At 40.6% G+C, this 22,013-nt stretch overlaps 1 protein-coding gene and 1 long non-coding RNA gene across 2 annotated transcripts in view; one reads left to right on the top strand and one right to left on the bottom strand.

Annotated features, from left to right (window-relative positions):
- Positions 1-5,409, top strand: part of LOC307035156 — a 28,952-nt gene extending 23,543 nt beyond the window's left edge. Inside the window, exons 2-4 of the long non-coding RNA XR_013807032.1 lie at positions 3,461-3,584; positions 4,514-4,555; positions 5,089-5,409. This is a non-coding gene — a long non-coding RNA (uncharacterized lncRNA). The remainder of the gene's footprint in view (positions 1-3,460; positions 3,585-4,513; positions 4,556-5,088) is intronic.
- The window catches only part of LOC307035154 (uncharacterized protein), a 38,228-nt gene extending 16,919 nt beyond the window's left edge, over positions 1-21,309 (bottom strand). The window contains exons 1-11 of the mRNA XM_079674202.1: positions 21,084-21,309; positions 20,349-20,477; positions 19,310-19,384; positions 18,659-18,832; positions 18,374-18,531; positions 17,531-17,719; positions 12,121-12,841; positions 11,624-11,786; positions 6,868-6,979; positions 5,435-5,525; positions 3,479-3,565 (exon numbers count right to left, since the gene is read on the bottom strand). Of these exons, the coding sequence (XP_079530328.1) occupies positions 3,479-3,565; positions 5,435-5,525; positions 6,868-6,979; positions 11,624-11,786; positions 12,121-12,841; positions 17,531-17,719; positions 18,374-18,531; positions 18,659-18,832; positions 19,310-19,384; positions 20,349-20,477; positions 21,084-21,155 (1,971 nt within the window). The 5' untranslated portion in view covers positions 21,156-21,309. The remainder of the gene's footprint in view (positions 1-3,478; positions 3,566-5,434; positions 5,526-6,867; positions 6,980-11,623; positions 11,787-12,120; positions 12,842-17,530; positions 17,720-18,373; positions 18,532-18,658; positions 18,833-19,309; positions 19,385-20,348; positions 20,478-21,083) is intronic.
- Positions 21,310-22,013: the final 704 nt, after the last annotated feature.

Below are 22,013 nucleotides of genomic sequence, written 5' to 3'. Positions count from 1 at the left end.
CTGTATTCTAGCCACATTCATTTTCTTCACACAACATCTTTGTGACATTGTAAGTGGTGTACACCCGGAGCTTGTTTTCGGGCTCCTTGTGCTGACTGTGTCGACAAAAATAACTTGAGGCTTTAGTATTATAAATTACAAGGATAAACATCAATCTCACAACACTTCATTTGACCCACATACAATGAATAATCAGAGCCTTGTTGTTTGGCAGGATCATTATTTGGTATGCAATTGTGTCAAGTACAAATATCCCTCTAGAATATCACACAATGTCCCTGCTTAACCAGCGCTGAACAGATCCTGTTGAATATGGATAGACATTATTATAAAAAGCTGAAAAGAAATGAAGCTGGTATTTTAGGTTTTGCCAATGCTGTGTACGGAAGGAAAAAAAAGCAGTCGGTGCTATGGGAATTGTATTCGTTGACAATGAGTCCAAATAAAGTCCATGCCAGACAGCAGCTCCCACCATATCCTCCTGTTTTAAGAATAACTCCCCAGAACTATAGTGGGACACAAAGAATAACACAGGAGAGAAAATGAGTATCCAGCTTCTTCTTATCTACTGGCTTTGCGGAAAACCATCTGTACAATCATAGCAAACTAGTTTGTTTAAAACATAAATAATGTTATGTAGCCTGTTTTTAGAGTACAAGATATCTAGCTTTAAGGTTAAATGTTTACAAAAATAAGTAAAGAAGTAAATTGTGCAATAGGGATGCTCCGATCGCCAATTTTGGGGCCGATCGCCGGAATCAGTATCGGCCGATCCAATCGAGTGGGCGGGGCCTATGGGGATCTTTCATTTAAAACTCAGTTAATGGGGCTCCTTCACTGACGCTTCCACAAACAACAACCAACATAATTATTACATTCAAATGAAGTACATTATTCAAGTTTACATTCACTTTGGAGAATAACACGAGAGAAATAACGGGAGCCTCTCTCTCTCCCTCCTGACAGCCTGTCAGTATCGTCTCATGCAGCTCACTGATCCAGTAATGAGTGACCCGACAGTGAAGAATAAATATATGTATAACTAGTTTAGCTTGTTCCAGAGGTAGATAAAATAGCTAAGTGTGTTAGGTCTAACTCTTGTGTGTGTGTTGCTCCGCTCACCGGTCCGTCACAGCGGGCGGAGCTGCAGGATTTCTGCTTCACACACGTTGCATACCCCTATTTTACTGTCTTTTTCGGACACCTTAAAATACTGCCAGACTGGTGGAGCCATTTTGGCGAGCTTAGAGAAAAGTGTCATGTATTTTACGTCATGTGATCGGCTCTCACGATCGGCCTTTATTAGAGAGCACCGATCGATCAGCTGAGAGTGAATATCGGCCGATAACGATCGGTGGCGGATCAATCGGAGCATCCCTAATTATTATAGAACAAATTGCCATTGTTATATTCTATGCAGGTCTTCACTTTAAAGACACAATAAAGAATTATTCTATACTATTGATTCCCTGCGTTAATTGTTTGGTTATCTCTTTTTATTTGACAAACATGTACAACTTTTACTTGAGTTCTTTATATCTATGTGCTGATGAAGTTATATTTGGTTCTACCAGTCATACCTCCCTGTCCAGAGATCTCCTTGTCTAAGAATCACTTGCTTTGATTTTGTGTCTTTGCGTCTCTGAATAATATTTGGAAATACTTGCACACCGAGCACAGTTTAAAGAAGAAGCCAGATCCACAATGCAGAAGAAAACATGACATCCTGACAGTGAGGCGAAGCACCAACGAGTACATCATAGGTAGGGGACTTCTCCATTTTGTCTCCTAAAGCCCTCATGTCTGTCTGCTGGCGAGTAAATCCCCCTTAATGTTCGGGTCTTAAGAAGTCTGCTGTCAGAGAATTGACCGATTTTAGAATCTTCTGCAACAAAGCACCTTCACTTTTTCATGCCCGAACATTGTATCGTGATGCGGATCGTATGTCAGAAAGAAAGATACTTTGTTCCTGCACACAATAACTATGGTTTAATTAAAAGAACAATCTTATTAAATATATATCCGAGTCACAACACAGCAGAAAGAGCAACAACATCCGAAAGAAAAAGCCATGCCTAAATTGAAACTTAATGAAAAAGCGAATCTTTCCTGTCAAGTCATCTTGCCTGCTCACAGTATGTTGTGTTTAAGACAAAGAGAAAAGACTGTCCCCTTCAACGGATTACAGTGCCATTACTCTTATCCTTTGTTCCTCTTATTCTCAAACTGTCAGCAGACAAGAGATTAGGACTGAAGCACTGATGCAGAAAGGAACAGAGGCTGAGAGAATAAAGAAGAAACAGCTGAGGAGGTGGGAGGTACTCTCTCTGGTCTGACTGCAATATCTTCACAGCCTGCAGTCCTCAACGCCAATAAACAACAATCCTCTGCACGAGCGTCAACGATTAGTCTGACTAATGTTGAACTGGACATGTCTGGATACACTGTGCGAGCCTTAAAGGGGCCCTTTTGGGGTTGTTCTATAGGTTTGTGTGCATGTAAATGGTCTGCAAAGGCTAAAATCGCAAAGTTCACTCCATTCCCCCCCGCCTAAACGCCTCCATTGGACTCCTTTGTTTACTTCACAAACAAAATGACATCACTACATAACAATTGCGCTTCTATTGGCTAGCGCTCCAACACATTGTACGTGATAGGCTAAGGGGCGGGACATCTCTAAGCGGTTGATCAACAGAGCGGGCCAGCTGACCAATCAGAGCAGACTGGGCTCTGGTTTCAGACAGAGGGTGAAAAGAGGTGCTGCAGCACAGGCAGTATGAGAGAAATAAAGAGCTTTTTGAACATTAAAGCATGGAGACATGTCCCAGTAGAGACACTACATACAAATATGATAAGTAGAATAGGGCCCTTTTTTAACATTGTTTCAAATTTCAAGTTTAAGAAATCTATTTAAATAGTAACTTGGTGTGTATTTGGTTTATGTGTACTCATGCTTGAGTGATTGTCTTTGAAGAGAGTCCAGAAGTTTGTTGAATAAAGTAAAATTAAGAAATATTTCCACAGCTCTCCCCTGGGAAAACTCCAAAGTGGATTTTTATTGGTTTTTCTGATAACGATAAAAAAACTATGTATGATTTACACCACCGACAGAAAAGTGAAACTTGATTTGATTAAGATCCATCTGTTCTTCTCAGTCACACGAGGAGAGGTGTCTTAAAGTGCCTGTCCTACCTTTCTGTTTTCAAGACACTTTACAATCCAGCAAATACAGAAACCACTTCCTCCACCACTTCAAACGTAAATCTCAAACAGGAGGGAGAAAAGCTTTCATGTATTAATGACACTTTCCGCCTGTATGTATCTGAACATTAGAATACATTAGCATGTACTTGTTCTCCTCCTGTGCCGTGCGGCTTCACCCAATTTCAGCTTGTAGGAATCGAAACCGACTTTAAAAACAGCTCAACCTCTGATTCAACCTTTTGATTGCTCTCCGTAGGTGATGGAGAAAACTCACTGGCTGCAGGTCTTTCATGCCGATCGGAAGCTCTCTCAGAGTCAGCAGCAGGTCGAGCTGTGTGCTCAGACACGGGATGTTGCACATCTGCAGCGGGGGAGAAGAAGTGAGTGTAATGAGCTGTGTGCATACAGAACAGAGTGCAATTATCACATCATCACACAACCCATTTCCATGTTATTATTATCTAAAAAGCAGGGAGATACTGAGGGGAAATGATGTCGCTGCGACTCGTTCTCACAGACTCTTTGGTGAGATTACCTCGGGCTAAAGTGGAGAGCTGCAGGCCTGTCGAAAGGCTGATTTAACAGAGAAAGTGAAGGCCTGACACCTCGAAGCGATTGGCTGAGCTGCCTAGTCGACCTTTGAGTCAGGGCTAACCTCTAATAAATCATTACGCCTTGTCAGAGCATCTCGCTCAAGCTCAGAGAGCGTCTCCTAAAAGCCAAAGGGCACTTTTGATTGACATGTTCTCAGGAGAGATATTAGGATGAGTGTGAGGAATCAAGTTCATGTGATCATTTGGCTATTTCCACAAAATAAAATGAAATCCCAGAATGCCACCCTGCACAATGCGCCTTGTCTTTAAAATGTCACATTGACTCCATGCTAAGGCAAACATGTACAGTTTCAAGTGTTCACTTATAGGTTGAGTAGTTTGCATAATTGAACCTGGATCAGAGACTCCTGTTCACTAGATTTCAGATTTAAAAAGGAATACTCTTTTGTGTGATTTCTGCAAATGATATTGAAGTTTCCAGAGAAAGCATGACAGGCAGGATTAAAGAACAAACAAAGACCTAATATTTTCCTTGTACGATGTGAGGGTCTAAGGACAGAGGGTGTCGTATTGTCATACTGATATTCTGTACAAACTGTGAAGTCCACAGTTTAGGATTAGGATTAGATTTATCTCAGGGAAAAGGTCAGTTCTTCTTTAATGTTACGACATTTGTTCTGAGATGTTACGGTTATGTGCTCTCTGTGAAAGTGATTACTTAGAATAAAAAAACATGTGTATTCAACTCTCTACAGCCATGCCAGCAGTGAGGATTCTTTCTTTGGCTTAACCCTGAGGTAAGCATTGTGCTTATATCCCAAAACATCCTAACATGCTTATGTTTAGCAGGTATTCTTTTTACCAGGTTCACCATCACAATTTAACGTGTTAGGGTTCTAACATTTGCTAAAGACTGGGCGCTAGATAGAATACTAGACATAGGATCATCTATCAGATTCATTATCCGGGGATAAGGATTTTCTGTTGAAAATGGTGATCATGATGATAAAAAATGCATGTTGGTTATATGACACACTATCCTATGCAGTGAGAAGCTGAGAGCAGATGAGGATACACTCACTCACTTACTCCAAGTGATAAGGATGCTAACACATGTCAATCTTTGATGATTCATAAAAAAAAAAAGTCATCTTTTTTCATTATTCATAGAGTTTTTGGGAGAAAATGTGTGGAGCAACTGACAATTACATATAATGTGGAAAGAAAACCCCCTAAAGGAGTAAGTAATCACCTAAGTTGGTAACCATTTTTCTTGCAACACCTGAATGCCTAAGATGATTGATTATTTTGTCTATTTGGTGTAATTCAGGTCGACTGCAGTCCAGCACCAAATCATTTTGCCTCCGGCCTTACACAAGGTTTCTATAGGCAATGCCTTATGACAAGTGTCAAATATTCCTGAGGCACTGTGGGCTGATCCTGCTGCTCATCTGCCTCCCTCCTGCAGCCTGGATCCGACCACACGGTCAGAAGGCTGCATGCTACTAGGTGATAACACATGAATGCTAAGAGCTTGTCACGACACCCACAGAAAAAGAAGAGGCAGGTGCATTGTCGACTCAACCACTCAGTCAGCCTGTTCATATCAAATCCTGATAACATTGTTAATTATGATAATCTTGAGCCTTGTTAATATTAAGAGCTATTAACTGTACCTCCATCATGTACTGGTCCACAATATGCAGCTCTGTCACAGGTCCTTTGTGGGATTTGTACATTTCCACATCATCCAACGTGGGGACGTACCTTGAAACAAAACATTACAATTTTACTATTCTTGTTAATACCTTAAGGCTCTCTAGATGTTCTTTCCCATCCACTGCTTACAACGAGTGTCTGCAAATATTTAATTGCTCCATTTTGTTTACCAACTAGTCTCTTGTTGTTTGTTTATCATAACTTTTCGGGAGTTGGATTTCTACAGCCTGAAGACATTTAAGTTGTAAATATAATAGAATGTTGTTGTTTTTTAATAAGTAATAGTATTAAAACAAAATACAGGAAAACCTCTTCCTAATTGTTTGCTTTGCCCCCCTGATAACCTCTGCATAAAAAGTTTAGCTGTTTTTAAAAATGTAGCTAATTTTATATTTATATATGAAGTTTAGGTATTTAGCCTATCTGCTTGCTATTTTAGGCTGATTAATACATTTAAGCTATGTGGTTCTGAGTCCATGTAAAGTATATCGCTCCTTGTATATCCAACAGTTAAAATAAAAACCTACATATTAAAAATGCATGTGACAGTTGGGGAGGTTTTTATTTTTGTATCACATACCTTCCCCTTTTCACATCTTTCTGTCATCACATGTTCTTTACCTCCCCGCCTTAAACTGATGCCATTACATTTATTTCCAGTGGCCCAGATAGTGGGGCGTGATTAAAAGCCAAGTAGTTCTAAAAAAACAAGACGCTGGGAACGGCCATTTACTCACTCGCACTGCCTTTGAACCCCTCTTAAATTGGACTTCCTCCTTCCGACATTTCTGTGCGTTCTGACCTCAAAGCAAAAGGCATTCACTTTTTCATGAGCAACTGGAGTAGCAACAGCCATTAATATTGCAGCACCTGTTGGGAGTGGTTCTTTCAAAATTGTATTCCTCAGGCCCACGCCGCAGCACATTAATATATATATTATGTTTTTATAGAATAAATAAAGCCCCCCACACAGTGCATTAGATCGCTCTCCTTCCAGGAAGTCAGCACCCAAGAGTCGCTGCGGAAACCAGTCAGGAACCATTTACCCACTTCCAGTGATATATTCCCGCGGGCATGTCAATAGTTCCCATCTCCGCAAATAACTGGAGATAAAAAATGTATGTATCTGCTCTTTAGTATTAGAACATTGTGGAGGCAGCTGTGCAAACCATGAGCCTCCTCCTCACATGACCTGCAGTGGTTTCTCACTTTGTCCTGACTGCACTCACATCCCTTGTTGAGTTGCTAAGCGGCTAGTTTTTCAAAGCTGTTGTCTCTCACACATCAACCGCCCATTAACCGTGCGGCGAAATGCCATTCACCTCTCGGCTCCAGTTGTGACAATATCAGGAATGAATACCAATCAGCGCTTTTTGGCACAAAGTCATACCTCCTCAGAGACGTGATTTGCCCATCAGACAGGCCTCCATCTTGCTCGTTAATGACGAACAGTTTGTCCTTCAGCTCTCCCGGAAGCACGGGAAAACTTTTGAGGAAAATGTCTAGAAGAACAATAGATATGGGAAAAAAAAGTCAACACACTCAATAGTACATGAAAGCTTTCCTCTTGACAGATAGTCTTCTTATCCTGCGATCAAATGACTCGAAAAGCATTCTGAAGACAAAGGGTTCCTTTGCTTAATTACTTTCCCCAAGATGCCTTAGGGGAAATGCAGAAATGTGCATTCTATCAAGTCAAAGCTGATTTTTTGTATTACAGAAAATGCCTCTGTATATTTCAGGAGCTGTGAGAATCGTTCATTAGGAGCCGGCTGAAGGAATTTTAAATGCATATATAAAACACATTGGTGAGTTGCACACAGCTGAGATGCTTGAGCTAGATTCAGACACTAGTCCAATTTTCTTTTAATAAGTTGTGAGCTTTGTAACTAACTAACTTCGGGTCAAAACTCTTCCTAAAGTAGAGCTTTGTGTAGCTGGACTGCATATTTGATAAGCTTCAAATACTTTGTAAGACATATAAAAAGAATACTTAAACGATTTGTGAATATAAGAGAGTTGTTGAGAAGATCAATACTGCTGTCTATGAAACTAGCCAGTTAGCTTAGATGACTGAAAATGCTAACAGCTAGCCTGGCTCTGTCATAAATGTAACACCATTATTTTACCACTCTTTTTAAATTCAGTAATTAACATGTTACATCATGTTTTTTTAATCCGCTCAAAAAACTAAATCTAAAAACAACAGTTGCTGGGTAAGCTAAGAAATCCATGTATTTCTAGATCGTAGCTTGTGTAGAACTGCAACTAGTTTTTTTCTTGTTAAGATCAAGACAAACAAGACAGGCTATAGCCTAACACATGAGTGAGCTTCTGAGGATGCTTTTTACGTAGATTCTGTCCGACACAGCTATGCTAACTGTTACCCCCTTGTTATACTCTTCGTTAAGCTAAGCTATGCTAAGCTAAGTAGCTGCTGGCCGTAACTTGAATGAACATGGTTTCCTTCTTCTTATCTAACTTTTAACATAAAAAAGGGTCGTTATATTTCCCAAGCTTATACTTTTTAGGATCAGTAGTTGATGGATATATAAAATCAATCAAATAATCATATTAAATGTTAAGCATTTTGGATGCAAAAATCAGCACGTCTCTAAATCGTTGACATTAAAGCCTGGATACGCTAATTCCCTCACCAGGACCAACAGCAGGCTTATGTACCATTTTTAAATGAGGTTTAATTTTTAAATATCGAAAACATGCAATTTTGAGCACTACCTGTGGCCCCAAAAACAATGGCTCGGCTTCTGTCCTCAAATAACATGTGTAAATCAAGCCCTTTGTTGATTGGCACTCAGACAAGCTGGCCATTGCTCTGGCAAATTAGAGTATGGAGATGGAGAGTGTTCCCCACCGGGCGCAGGAAGCCACAGGTGTACTTTTAATTAGGAGTGCGACATTTCCAGTCATTAAATAGGCCGTGTGCATGGGGACTCTCAAAGTAAATAACCACATTAGCTGGACATGAATTTGAAATAGGATTGCGCCACAATGGATCTCACCCAGAGATAGAAAGATTCACTGAACTCTTTTGAACTATTTTTCCTTTTTTTACGCTGTTCTATACTTTTACTCCACTACTTTTGAGAGGAAAATATTGTTCCTTTTAATCCACTACAATTAATTACTATATGTATATTAGTTAATTTTTAGATAAAGGGCCACTGGATAGCTTATTGGTTGAAATTAGGTCTACGTTAGCTATAACAATAAAATGCCGCTGTTCACCGATTCATATCAAAAATATAACAATCAAAATGAATCACCCTCTATGATACTTTAAGTATCTCGCTAATCATATGTAAATGTTTTAATGCAGGATTGTTTTACCTGTAATGGAGTATTTATTACATAGTATTGTTTTTTTCTAAAATAACAGACCTAGTACTTTACTAGTCTCTGATCTCTCCAAAGAGGGCCAGTGTGATTTCATCAGAATTTCAACATGACTAAAACTGAGTTGAACGTGAAGAGACCGCCACGGACATTATTGTTACAGAATCCCTCATTCAGTACTCATTCACAGGCAAACTGTACCTTCTCTATTCTGCTCTGTAGGTATTTTTCTAAAGAAGGCGATAAAAACAATCAATACAAGCAACAATCTTGTTGTCAGAGGTCCTTTGGATTCCTGTCGAGCACTTCAAATACTAAAAACAAGTACATGAATCCTTAGAGCCATTGTCGTATGGATTCTTAACGCGATGTTGTTCTTTCTTGCCCACAAGGATCAACGTGAGTACCATAAGAAAAAACTCTAACTCAAACACCTGCTCAAACTGTCGCATCCAATCTACCTCAGTGTTTAATTGCAACAAACACATTGTTGTTAAAGTCGCTATGTACACAGTAAGAGGTACGGCTTTATGTCTGACGCCAATTAACAGTTCTGAATTATTTGTTTAATTATTGACCACCTGAGGCATCATCTGATGGAGGTGCAGCATGACTATCTGCTGAGATGTTGCTATCTTTGCAACAACAACACAGAAATGTCACATGCATGGCTCCCAGTGAAATGGGATCAGATGATTAAATAGTGTGGCAAAAAAACGAGATATGGTTTGTGGTGATAAACATGCAACCAAATGCAGGGAGGGGGGATGCCAGGAGATAGAGAGAGAAGAGAAGACCTATCATTTTATTTGTTGTATAAATATATGGCTTCATTTCAGATCTGAATCCTGAGGAAGTTCTTCTGTTTTTATAATGGATTAAATCAGTTTACAGGGATTTGTACCCTACTCTGCTATTAGCATGTTGTTCTATGTCAAACTTTGATTTTACTGCCAGTCAGATGAAAATGTAGCTTCACCATTACCTCTTATTACTATTATTGCATCAGTTATAAATATTCAATAATACATTGTAAAATGTATATTTATTTTATATTTCTCTGTATTATTAAAACTTTATGATAGTTTCAATTTTGCTAATAGTAATCAGGTTTGGGGGATTACATGAAACCAGATTGCGTAATCGGGATTACAAAAAAAGGTCATAGTATTCCCCATTGAGTTACATAAAAAAAGATGTAATCTGATAACTGTCACATTACTAAAGAAGTGGGATTACTATCAGGATTATAATGTTACAATAAAAAAAATGTTTTTTTTTTTTTAATGTTCATTAAATAGTGTGTGATATCTTAGCTCTATGCAATCAAACGCAACATTTTCTCTCAGATTTTATTCTTATTTATTTTTCTTTTATACTATAGTATGTGCACTTTCATTATTCTATTGGCTACTGCCTGAATATGCCGAATAAAATCCAAGTTTACATTGCTCAGTTGCATTTGACAGATAATCCAAAAATAACGGAAATAATTACTTTTATATTGTGATGCTTAGGTTTGGTTACCGATAAAAGTGTTTACAGGTAACTATTAATTGTAATGGATTACAATTTTGAAGCAACTTTCCTGATAGTAATTAGACACTGTTATAATGCAGGATTTACTTACTTTGTATTGAGTTGTCTTAACATTACACTTTTGCTAATTTCCTTTTAAAAGTGTCCATACTTCTTCCACCAATGCTGAATAGTCACTTTTAGTTCATCAGTTTTAATAAGACCAAAGAAGAGACAGAGAGATCACCTTGTTCTTCAAAAGCTCCAGCAGAATGTGCATGGCCTCAGGTTGCCTGCAGGCTGTCACCTCTCAGCGCCAGCTCCTGACACAACCAACGTTTCCAGGTCAGGCAGGAGCACACATTCTGAAAGCCTGTATTCTGAGCCAGGACAGGAAATCCCTGCCATTGTCGCTCAGATGCCCTTTCCATATTTTATCAACATGTGATATCTAATTATATTTCCAGCCTGTACACTCGCACCGAATCCATTAAGAAGCCCACCTCCACCACCACATCTTTATCGCCACACAGAGTCTTTGAGAGGAAGCTTCTGAGATGTTCTCCCCTAGGGTCTTGAAATATACACGCCACGCACACTGAGTTAATCAAAAGTGAAAAGCCGTTACAGATGAGATATGTTCTACTTTACAAAAGCTCTGCAGATTGCATGGATAGTTGTGTCACTGCAGGATTGATGACACACTGCCCCCTGCAGACACAGAGGAGGAACATCCATCTATATGCGTTACACACTGTCATTATAGTTTCATTCATACTTTTAAAAGAGCAGATTGGTATCATTTAACAGCCCTCCCCTAATAGATTGAGGTCAGATTCCTCATAATGGGCCGTTTTAGTCTCATTTATGAAAATGAATACTGACATTAACACTGATTCTGCAGAGTTCCTGGTTTCTCTTTCTATGTGGTGCTTCCCTCTGCTGGATTCATTTCACACAACGACTTTTGGGAAAGGCCCTTTTTGCTTATTTGGTGTCTCTTGTGTGATATAGGTTTGTGCATGTAAATGGTCTGCAAAGGCCAAAATCCCAAAGTTCCCACCAGAGGGAGTTTCACTAAACCTGAAAATGAGCATAAAAGGGCCCCTTTAAAGCTTATTGATCTGACTAGTTCCAGAAGGATTCCCTTTAATTTCAACATGAACATTGTAATGCATGATAAAACACTGCAAATCAACTATTATAACAGACATTATTCACAATAAGCAACTTCAAATAAGCACTCAGACATTCATTATCAAGCTACTCACTGAAGTTGTGTGCAATCTTCTGGTTGAGCATAATATGCTGCGTGGTGCTCGGCTCAGACGCACAAAACGTCCCCATGTCTTTAACGGCAAATTGCTCGAATAAGCGCGATGTGTCGAGTTCAATCCTCCCGGTGCTTTCTTTTTTCCAAAATGATTTTGCAATCTGCCAAGAAACAAATTGTGTGTGAGTGAGACAACTCCATTATAGGAGGAAATCAATGTTAACATTACAAAAGAGCAACGCTGGGGAAGCAATAAACGACAGATAATACAGACTATAATTCTCAACAATGACGCAATATGAGGTTCTAATAAAGTGAAACCAAGCTGAAACCGACCTTTCAGTGCCACGATAATAAAAACACTTAAAAAGACATACAATACACATTTAAATATGAATAATTCACACTGAGTCACTTTGTAAGCTTTATACTTAAAATATGGTAATATACAGTCTTCTGATGGATGGAGTTTTAACTGACAAGTGACAGTGTTACCTTATCTGTGCCAACTACGTCCCAGTGGAAGGCTTTGGTGCGTGGCTTTTTAAAATTCATGAAGCTGAAGGGTAAAGGTGGAGGCGGCGGGATGCTCAGGGGGGGAGGCAGCGGGATGCTCAGGGGGGGAGGCGACGGGATGCTCAGGGGTGAAGGCGGCGGGATGCTCAGGGGTGGAGGTGGCGGGGTGCTCAGGGGGGGAGGCCTTTTCACAACAGGCTCTGGGTTAGGAGACTCTGGGGCTGTGGAGGATGATGTGAGGGCAGAGGTGAGGGGTGAGGGGTCAGGGGGGGTCAGGGGAGATGAGGCAGAGACACCGGGGGATGTGGGTGATGATACGGGAGGCAACATATCAGGCTCTATAACGGCAAGGTTTTTACTGATGCGAGGTTTAGGGACAGGCTTTGTCCCATCAGCTGTGGGATCATCTTTACTCGTGTCTTCAGCTGATAAATGATCTTCACCACAAGGAGGGGGATTTACATTTTTATAATCAACTGGAGGATAAGTGATTATTCCACCAATCAACAGGAGATCTGTGTCCTCTGGCTCCTCTGCTATGCTAAGATGTCGTAGAGCCGGTATTCCCACAAACATGTTTTCGCCCATTGACTTCCTCTTCCACCCTGAGCACAGTTTGTCGATGGCGCGAACCCAGGCGTCTCGCTCGCCCTGAACACCTGCAGGGGCGGGGGTGTAATCTGGCACAGGCACTCGAAACCTGCAAGAGATCAACAAAACTTTGCATTTAGTTGACGCTTTTATCCAAAGGGACTTACAATAAGTGCATTCAACCAACAAGATACAAACTTGAAGAAAACAGAATCATATAAGTACATCAGGTTTCATAGAGCTAAAACGTTTCAAGTGCTACTCAACTGGCTTTAGATAAGCAAGTCCTTTATTATTATATAAGTGCTTTGTTAGTAATTCTATCGCTCGAAGTGGAGTCTAAAGAGATGATTTCAATGGGGAGCTCATTCCACCATGTTGGAGCCAGGATAGCAAACCCACGTGTTTTTGCTGATGGGAACTTGGGTCCCCCTCGCAGTGCGGGTGCAGCGAGCTGTTTTGCTGATGCAGAGCGGAGTGCACGTGCTGGGGTGTATGGTTTAACCATATCCTGAATGTAGGAAGGGCCAGATCCATTCACAGCATGGTACGCTAATACCAGTGTCTTGAAGTGGATTCTAGCAGTTACCGGAAGCCAGTGAAGGGAGCGGAGGAGCGGCGTGGTGTGGGAAAATGTTGGAAGGTTGAAGACCAGACGAGCCGCTGCATTCTGGATGAGCTGCAGAGGTCGGATGGCACATGCAGGTAGACCAGCCAGGAGGGAGTTGCAGTAGTCTAGGCGTGAGATGACGAGAGCCTGGACCAGAAGTTGCGTGGCTTTCTGGGTCAGCTGGGGACGTATCCTCCTGATGTTGTAAAGTGTGTATCTGCAGCAGCGGGTTGTAGCAGCGATGTTTGCAGTGAAGGACAGTTTGTTATCTAGGGTCACACCCAGATTCCTTGCAGTCTGAGTCAGGGAAACAACAGAGGTGCCGATGTTGATTGTTAGGTCAAGAGTGGGACAATCTTTTCCCGGAAGGAAAAGCAGTTCAGTCTTGTCAAGGTTGAGCTTGAGGTGATGAGCAGACATCCACTGAGAGATGTCAGCTAGACAAGCAGAGATGCGTGCGACGACCTGGGTCTCTGAGCGAGAAAAGGACAGAGTTAATTGGGTGTCGTCAGCGTAGCAGTGGTATGAAAAACCATGCGGGCTAATGACAGATCCGAGCGAGTTTGGGTACAGGGAGAAGAGGAGGGGACCGAGAACAGAGCCCTGAGGGACCCCTGTAGTTAATTGACAAGGGTCGGACTCCGACCCTCTCCAAGTTACGCTGTAGGTGCGGTCTTTGAGGTATGAGTTGAGGAGGGAAAGTGCAGAGCCTGAAACTCCAAGTTCTTGGAGAGTGCGAAGGAGGATCAGATGGTTCACCGTGTCGAATGCAGCACACAGGTCCAGAAGGATGATGACAGAGGAGGGGGGGGGGGCTGCTTTAGCCGTGTGCAGTTCCTCAGTGACAGCAAGGAGAGCAGTTTCTGTTGAGTGACCTGCCTTGAAACCAGACTGGTGCGGATCCAGAAGGTTGTTCTGATGGAGATAACAGGAGAGTTGTTTAAAGAGGGTGGAGAAGATGGAAAATAGTTTTTTGGGATTGGAATAGGAAGATTGGATCTTATCTTGAAAGAAAGTGCTTTTTGCCTGAGAGATCGAAGCAGAGAAAGAGGAGAGGAGAGCCTGATAGGTTAGGAGGTCGTCATGGTGTTTGGATTTCCACCGTTTCCGCTCGGCCGCTCTAAGGATGGTTCTATTAGCTCGCAGTGCGTCATTTAGCCAGGGAGCAGGAGGGGACTGACGAGCCTGCCGAGATGTGAGAGGACAGAGAGGGTCCAGAGAGGATGAGAGAGTAGAGAGGAGGGTTTCTGCAGCAGAGTTTGGAGGCAGGAGTTGGAACGAGTCAGAGGAAGGGAGGGCTGAGAGCACCGATGAGGCAAAGGTAGAGGGGGAGAGGGAACGAAGGTTACGGCGGACAGGTTAAGAGTGAGAAGAGATTAGTTTGTCATGTTTGGAAAGGGATAGAGAGAATGAAATGAAGAAGTGATCGGATGTGTGAAGCGGGTTTACAGAGAAGTTAGAAGTAGTGCAGCATCTTGAGTAACGTCCCAGTGGCCTTATTTTTGCCGGAGGATCGATAATCGAGAATCCTCAGACACTCGCCCGCCCCCTTACTGTGTATCGCTCACTGATTGGACGATGCAGTTTCCCAGCGGAGTGAAGAAAATATGAACTCACGGGAGTCACTCCTCAGTTTATACAGTGTTTTGTTAAACAATAAACAATAAAGTGGTCAAAAATCATTTTCTTCATTTATTGGAAACATTTTCATAATCGCTTTTTTCGTTTTATATTTAAATGTATTATCATTTCCATTCAGTCAAAGCTGAGGCATGAATTCCTTGATTTCACTCGGTTTAAAAGCCTGATTAGCTTTTAATTCAACTGGCAAACCGCAGTCATTAAGTAGGCTACTATTTAAAATGTGAATTTGCTACATATCCACACAAACAAAGTGTGCAATCCAATGAATGTTAATCTAACTGGGTTTTGATAGCATATCTCTTTTTCTTCTCTCAATTATTTTATTTCTATTGTGCACTCTAATCAATATTAATCAAACTAATTGTTCGTTTATACATTTTAAGAATGGCGTTTATCTTTTTGAGAATGAGTTCTTATTTGATTTTATTTATTTGGGTCTACAACAGATGATACAAATGTTTGTGTCAGTAAATGTGTATTAACAGAGGCGGGGGTGTTTGTGAAAATAACGGGGAGAGAGCTGCTGTCAGACGATCAGCTGTGCAGCGTCATCACAAACGGACGTCGCTTCACGTGACGCTCCGGAGGAAAGGATGTCCCATTGCTCTTAAAACTAATTTCCCTGCTTCTCGTGGTTTCCTTGCGTCTCTCCATGCTTCCCTGGTGGGAGGGACGCAAGTGAGGGACGCAAGGATTCCATTTAATCAAAGTGAAATGCAGCCCAGGAGACCAGTGCCACCTCCTCTGCCAGTGGGTCTGGGTGTATGGGAGAAGGAATATGCTGTGGAGAGAGCTGCTGGGGTGGATGTGTTGGATGGAGTGATCCAGGTCTCAGTGAGAGCAAGGAAATCCAGAGACTGGGAAGCGTAGCCAGAGATGAAGTCAGCCTTAGGAACAGCTGACTGGCAGTTCCACAGGCCCCCTGAAACTAGATGTTGGATCTCAGTGGAGCATGTGGGATAGACGAGAGCTGGCCGGTTATATCGAGTAGGAGATACACGGCGCCAGTGATAATTGCGAGAAGACACACGAACAGGAATGGAGAATATACACATGATTATAGCATGAGGGGCTAAAAAACAAAAGAAAATAAAACACCAGCGATACTTAGCTCAATCAAAAATCCTTTGTCAGGCTGAAGCTGACGCTTCAGCAAAGTGCTACCTAAAAGGGACACCTGATTGCTGAGTTATCACAGCTGTGGGGCCACGCCCCTTTAATTAGTTAACTCTCTGCAGCTGGTGGCCCTCAAAAGGAAATCTAGACTGGCTCACTCCTGAGTTGTTATTGTATCTTTTCAGTGGCACAATAGTTTTACAATTAGATTAAACCTTAAGTTATAAAGTTATGAGTTTAACCCTTAATACAGTTACACCTACTCAATAAAGCTCTTAGTATTCTACAAATGTTTAAATCAAAGTTAACCCTAGCAGTCAGTTAGTTCAGTTTTAAGGTTTCTGTCAAATGAGTTGTCCCAAGTTTCTGCCTGACAGATACTGTAGTGATTTTGAGATTTAAAATCTCAATTTCAATCAGATCAACTACAGAGCATTTATACAGAGTACACACACTGAAACAGAGAAGTCTAAAAACAGAATGTTACTCACACAATTCCATTAGTCATCAGTTGTTATCCTGTCAACATCAAGTTGCACACTTCCCTTTTTATTTTACCTTTGTCTGGTAGTTAAAAGTTGAGGCCTATATGTATGACATTATAACTCAAACAAGGCTGCATCCTAATGCATACTTTTAATGTTTTACATAAAACAATCCAATGTTTTTTAAATGCATGGCAGAAGAGATTACAATATTGAGGGGCTGAAGGGAGTAAAGCTACAGAGTAAAGCTCTTGACAGACAAAGATGAGATAGCAAGTGCTATGCTAAATGAATGTCAATAAAACAGTGGCTTATCAAGCATAATACATCTAAAAGTATTTATATATACTGCGTCACTTCATAATTGTAATCTCTTTCCTTCTATAATGGCTTGTGTTATTCTAGGTGAGCAATTCCTTTAGACACTTGCAGTAAAGTCAGCAGTTGGCTGATACCCAAACTATTCTACATCTCTTGTTGGTGTTGGCTTTACCTCCCCTTTGTAAAATGTCCATGAGGGGAGACATATGAAACTTAATCCAATGGTCTTTATTTGTTTTGTTCGCTGGTTGTTGTGAAAATGTTACAGCCAGCTAAACAACAGTGCCTATCGACCACGTTTGTAAAGTTGAATTGAAAGTGTTACTTCTAATGAGCTCGCCGTGAGGTTAGTCAACAGGTTGCCGACGCTGTTATCCTTCAAAGATGGCCTTCTTGCTGTTGATAGCATCTCGTTCTTATTAGTATTAAAGTTAAAGTATTGGTTTGCTCCCTCTGACTGATTTCTTACTATATACAGTATGACATGAGATCAGATTTGTGTCTTTCTCTAATCTTTGATATTTGGCGAGATATATGGTCATTATTGACGTGTTATCATGCAAAAACTTTAGAGGGAAAAATCAATCATTAGTGGAGGTCGTAGTAAAAAAAAGGTACTCACTGGTACTCATTCTTGTGTGTGATCAGGGTGAACGTGTCGGAGCCTTGAGGTTTCGGTACTCTGGTGTCTCCGTCCGAAAGGTGAACCACGATGGGGACGGCCGGAGAGGACGACCCCTCACCGTCAGCGGGGCCCCGGTGCTTAAAGGGGACCATTGTAAGCTCGCCTGGACGCAGCTGTACCTTATATCTGGAACAAAAGGGAGAAGGTAAAAAAGAGAGGAACTATACATATACTAAATAACAACTGTATTCAGTATGTATTATATACTGAACTTCACAAACTGTTTCGCAGGAAGTATACTTGCTGTCCTCTACTATTGAAGAAATAATGAACTCTCTTAAGGGTTTAATTACATTTTTACTCAATAGGTCGATATGTAAACAAAGTACATATGCACAGGGTTAGGGTTAGGGTTAGGTAAACATTAGGTTTGAAACAAACACATGCATAAACTCATTCACCTATACTGGTTTCTGATGTTGATATTTTGGATTAAAAAAATAACTCAAGATTCAGATTCAAATTCAGAAATTCTTGTTTCTAAATCACCAAATACCGTTTATGGCATTTGTATAGTTTTTAATTAATATATTGGTGCATGAGTTGTGTTATCTTTGGGCAGAGTCAGATTAGCTTCCTGTTTTCTGTATGCTAAGCTAAGCTGACTACATGTTGGGTCTACACAATGTGTAGCTTTTTTCAGGTGCGGCTTCAACACACGTCCTCCCGGTCTCAACTTGGGTTAGGGTGTTTGCCAACCTGACATTTCTCATCACTATCATAAACGGGGTTTATCTGTTTTACTAAAGTATCGTTACAATAACAAAGACACATCCGTACTTCACCCATCTGAACGATGCCAAGCCGCCTCTGTGCAGCAACAAGACGCCTTCACGAAGACTCTGTGAGGCTTCAGGCTCCTGAGGGGTTTCTGCATTACACTCTTCAGGGTCACTGTATATGTTCGCATAAATGATCCGATTCACAAGCTGCATTATCTGAGAAGCACCCGCCGGAAAATAGTAGAAAACAGGAATTTAAAAATAACACGTTTCGTTCTCTCTGGATGTACATTTTTCGACACAAATGACAGGTTCTTTAGAGTTCCCACAAATATACATTTACCTTGTTTTTTTCTTCCACTGAAGTGGCCTCCAATTCATAATCATGATATCCTTTAAAGGAAATGGAGAACCTGGAACCCACTCCTTCATCACAACTCTTGACAATCGAAAAGAGAAGTTGCCGCTTGATGATGCCTTTCTCGATGCTGCACAGCATTTTGGTTTTAAAATCAATCTGGGTTGATCACAATGAGGGGGTTTGAATTCATATATTATTTTCAGTAACACAGTAAAAAATGTTATCTTCTGACAGTGTTTTTTAACAATGCTAGCGGGCTGATACACACTGAATGATCTCACAAACTAAGGGATGGATTGCCAAGGAAGCTTTTTAATGAATTCATGTTCCCCTGTGGGTGATTCATACTAACTTTGTTGACTTGCTGTAAATCTTTGGTTTAGGACCAAATACCTGCAAAAGCAATGCCTCCCCCGTTAGCATCAGATAGACTTTGTGTCTCTTGCAAATTAGCAAATGCTAGCATGCTAACTTGCTAAACTAAGATGGTAAGCATTGTACACATTATACCAGCTGAACAGCATGTGGGCATTGTTAGCAGCCTTAGTGTGAGTTGCTTTGGCAAAAAGACTCACAGACTTCCTGATAGCATACCTTTATAATCTTTGTTTTGTTTTGTTAATTTGAACTCACTTGAAGAACCCGCTTCTGCCACCTGTAGCGGTTGTGCTTGTGAACACTGAAGTTGTACTGTGAGGGTTGCTGTTCCTGCAACAAAAGCACAAAAACTAAACATTAGAAACACGTAGACCTTAAGGAAATACCACATTTGAATGAAAAACAGAAAGTATCAAGATAACTATCTCTATTAAAAAAGTTATGATATCATCGGCTAAACTGTTTCCTGGTAGGTGTAGAACAAACGCTTCCACATTCCTTCACACAATACCTTTGGGCCTATCAAACTGGACTTACAATGGTGTGTTTTGAAAAGCTAACCAGCAGGCTAAGCAGCTTATTAGCATGACCATATCTAGAGAGTAGATGATGAAATGTGGGGCACCAGTCTTCCATTTTACAAGACAGTTTTAGATGAGATGATTTAAACACATGTATGTGTTGGGGAGATGGAAAACGTTGTAAGCAAAACCTCCATGTCTCTTGTTTTGTACAGCCCGCAGCTCACTGGCCTAGTTCAGTTCCACAGCACTTATAATGTGTTTTTCAGCAGCTCTTTCCATCATTATCTTCCCATGTAATGTGTTTATCATATCTTATACATTTTTAAACCAACGTTTAGCCTGATGTATTCAATGTTTTGGGGACATTTAGTAGTTTGGGTAGGATTTTAGGGTATTTGAAAAGGGTTTATTATGTCTTACGATTGTGTTTATAAGCTTTTGTGAACTTGAAATCACAGCCAATCGAATGGTAAGGAAGCTTGGTTTAAAGGGGCCCTATTATACTAATTTGTAGGTTCATATTTGTATTTAGTGCCTCTAATGTGACATGTTTACAAGGTCTAATTATTCTATTTCCCCCCTCTGTCTGACATTTAGTAGTTCAAGTTAGATTAGTTTAAGGGTGTTTGGTTGGTGTCCATTATGTCGAATAATCCTACTTGTATTTTTGAACTTCTCCTGAAAAACTGTGCCATATATAATCAACCTCCATGTAAACACTTCAGAAAGACAACGAATGTAATGTTGACGAAGGTTAAACATGCTGGTACCTCTTCAGTCTGGCTGTTCTGTTTGCACAGCTGCTTCTTTTCCTTCCTGGCTTCCTTCAGAGCGTCTTCGATGGACCACTCTCCGTTCCTCACCTTGTTCATGATGCTCAGTTGATCCTCATTGCTCAACTGAAAGTACAACAAGCCAGTAAAAAGTACCGTTAGGTTAATTACCCTGTGTGTACTTAAGAAGTTACCCCTGTTGTAAACTTGTAATGTTGGTTCATATGTCCGAACAATATTCAAGATGGTGATTCTAAATCTAGCGTTGCATTTGGTAAACTAACACATAAATCATAGTGTAGCAGCCCTCCCTCCTTTATTACTTTCATGCTCTTCTATTTACCATGCAGTATTTTAATTTGGCAATATTCGACCGTAGTGCTGCTGTTCAAGTTCTTAATGATAAGAGAGTCACTGAAACTGTAAAGAGGAAGTACTGCGTGGCAAAGTTCAATCAGTATCTGCATCTGTTCATCATGAGATTTACAGGAACAGAATTATCTGTCACATTTCTGAGTAACTGTGTTCTTTTGTCGGAGCAGCAGGGAAGTCAGATTGAATTGAGGAAGTAAGAAATGCTCCAGGGACTTCAATAAACCAAAAAGGTTTCTCTTACTGCCCTGAAGTGACGGTAATGAAAGCAAGAGGGGGTGAGCTTCACAAGTATTGACTTTACATGTACATCACAGCACATTTGCAGTTAATAACATCGTATATTAGCTGAAACCGTACCTGTGGCAGATCTTCATTGTGGCTGTCCATTCTGGATGGGTTGTCTTTCTTCCTTGATCCTAAATTTGGCATTGCAACTTTTTTAGATGACAGAAAAATCCATGCAAATGCTCAGTCCATTTACTGCCTCTCACGATACGAAAGCTGTTTTGTTTTTTTTGTCACGCAAGTCCCAAATAGTGATCTGCTCCTTTAAACATGGGAAAGGAAAAGGCTGTGATTTGTATGACTATTTTTCTACCACCGCCCTCTTTAAGATCATATTACTGTTCTCTGTAAGGCAGGTACTTGCTGTTTGGCCACGCCTACACCAGCACACATGCTTTCTCTGCAGAACAACAGAACATTCAAGTCGGTTTACATGTCTCCACTCGCAGCACAATGTGCATTACCTGCTGCTCACCCTGTTTCACCTAGAAAGAGCACTAAGAAACCGGCAGCTCTTTTCCCAGACCCATAGAAGTACAATTTAATACAAAAATACAACATGTATCTCCTATGGATTACTACTGACGATGTATTGTTCTATACTCATATGAAATATTACTTTTACTAAATTGTTTGTTTGAAAACAGGTTAAGTCACCTGTGAACTGAAAAGCAAATGTAAATGTTTCATCATATTCTTATATAATGGTTTTCCCATGATACCTTTTGATTTAAAAGGGCAAGGGCATTTTGTTTTCTTGGTGCAACAACACAGTCCTGACCCTACATATGGCTCAGTAATATGTATATTGTTAATTCAAGAAATAATAAAGTGAGTAGTTGAAAGTCATTTCAAAAATCTATATTTTATCCATTCACCATTTTTTTTTTTTTTTAACCCTTCCTTCAGTCCTAGTCAACAATAGAGTCTGCAGATAGCATTTCTGAACATAGGACAAATTAATGAGGGCCTATACAAGAAAAAGGCACACAATTGCCAGTA

Source organism: Notothenia rossii (genome assembly GCF_949606895.1).
Source record: "Notothenia rossii genome assembly, chromosome: 4".
Lineage (NCBI taxonomy): Eukaryota > Metazoa > Chordata > Actinopteri > Perciformes > Nototheniidae > Notothenia > Notothenia rossii.
Note: the sequence above shows the minus strand (reverse complement) of the source record. Positions and strands in the feature narration are given on the sequence as shown.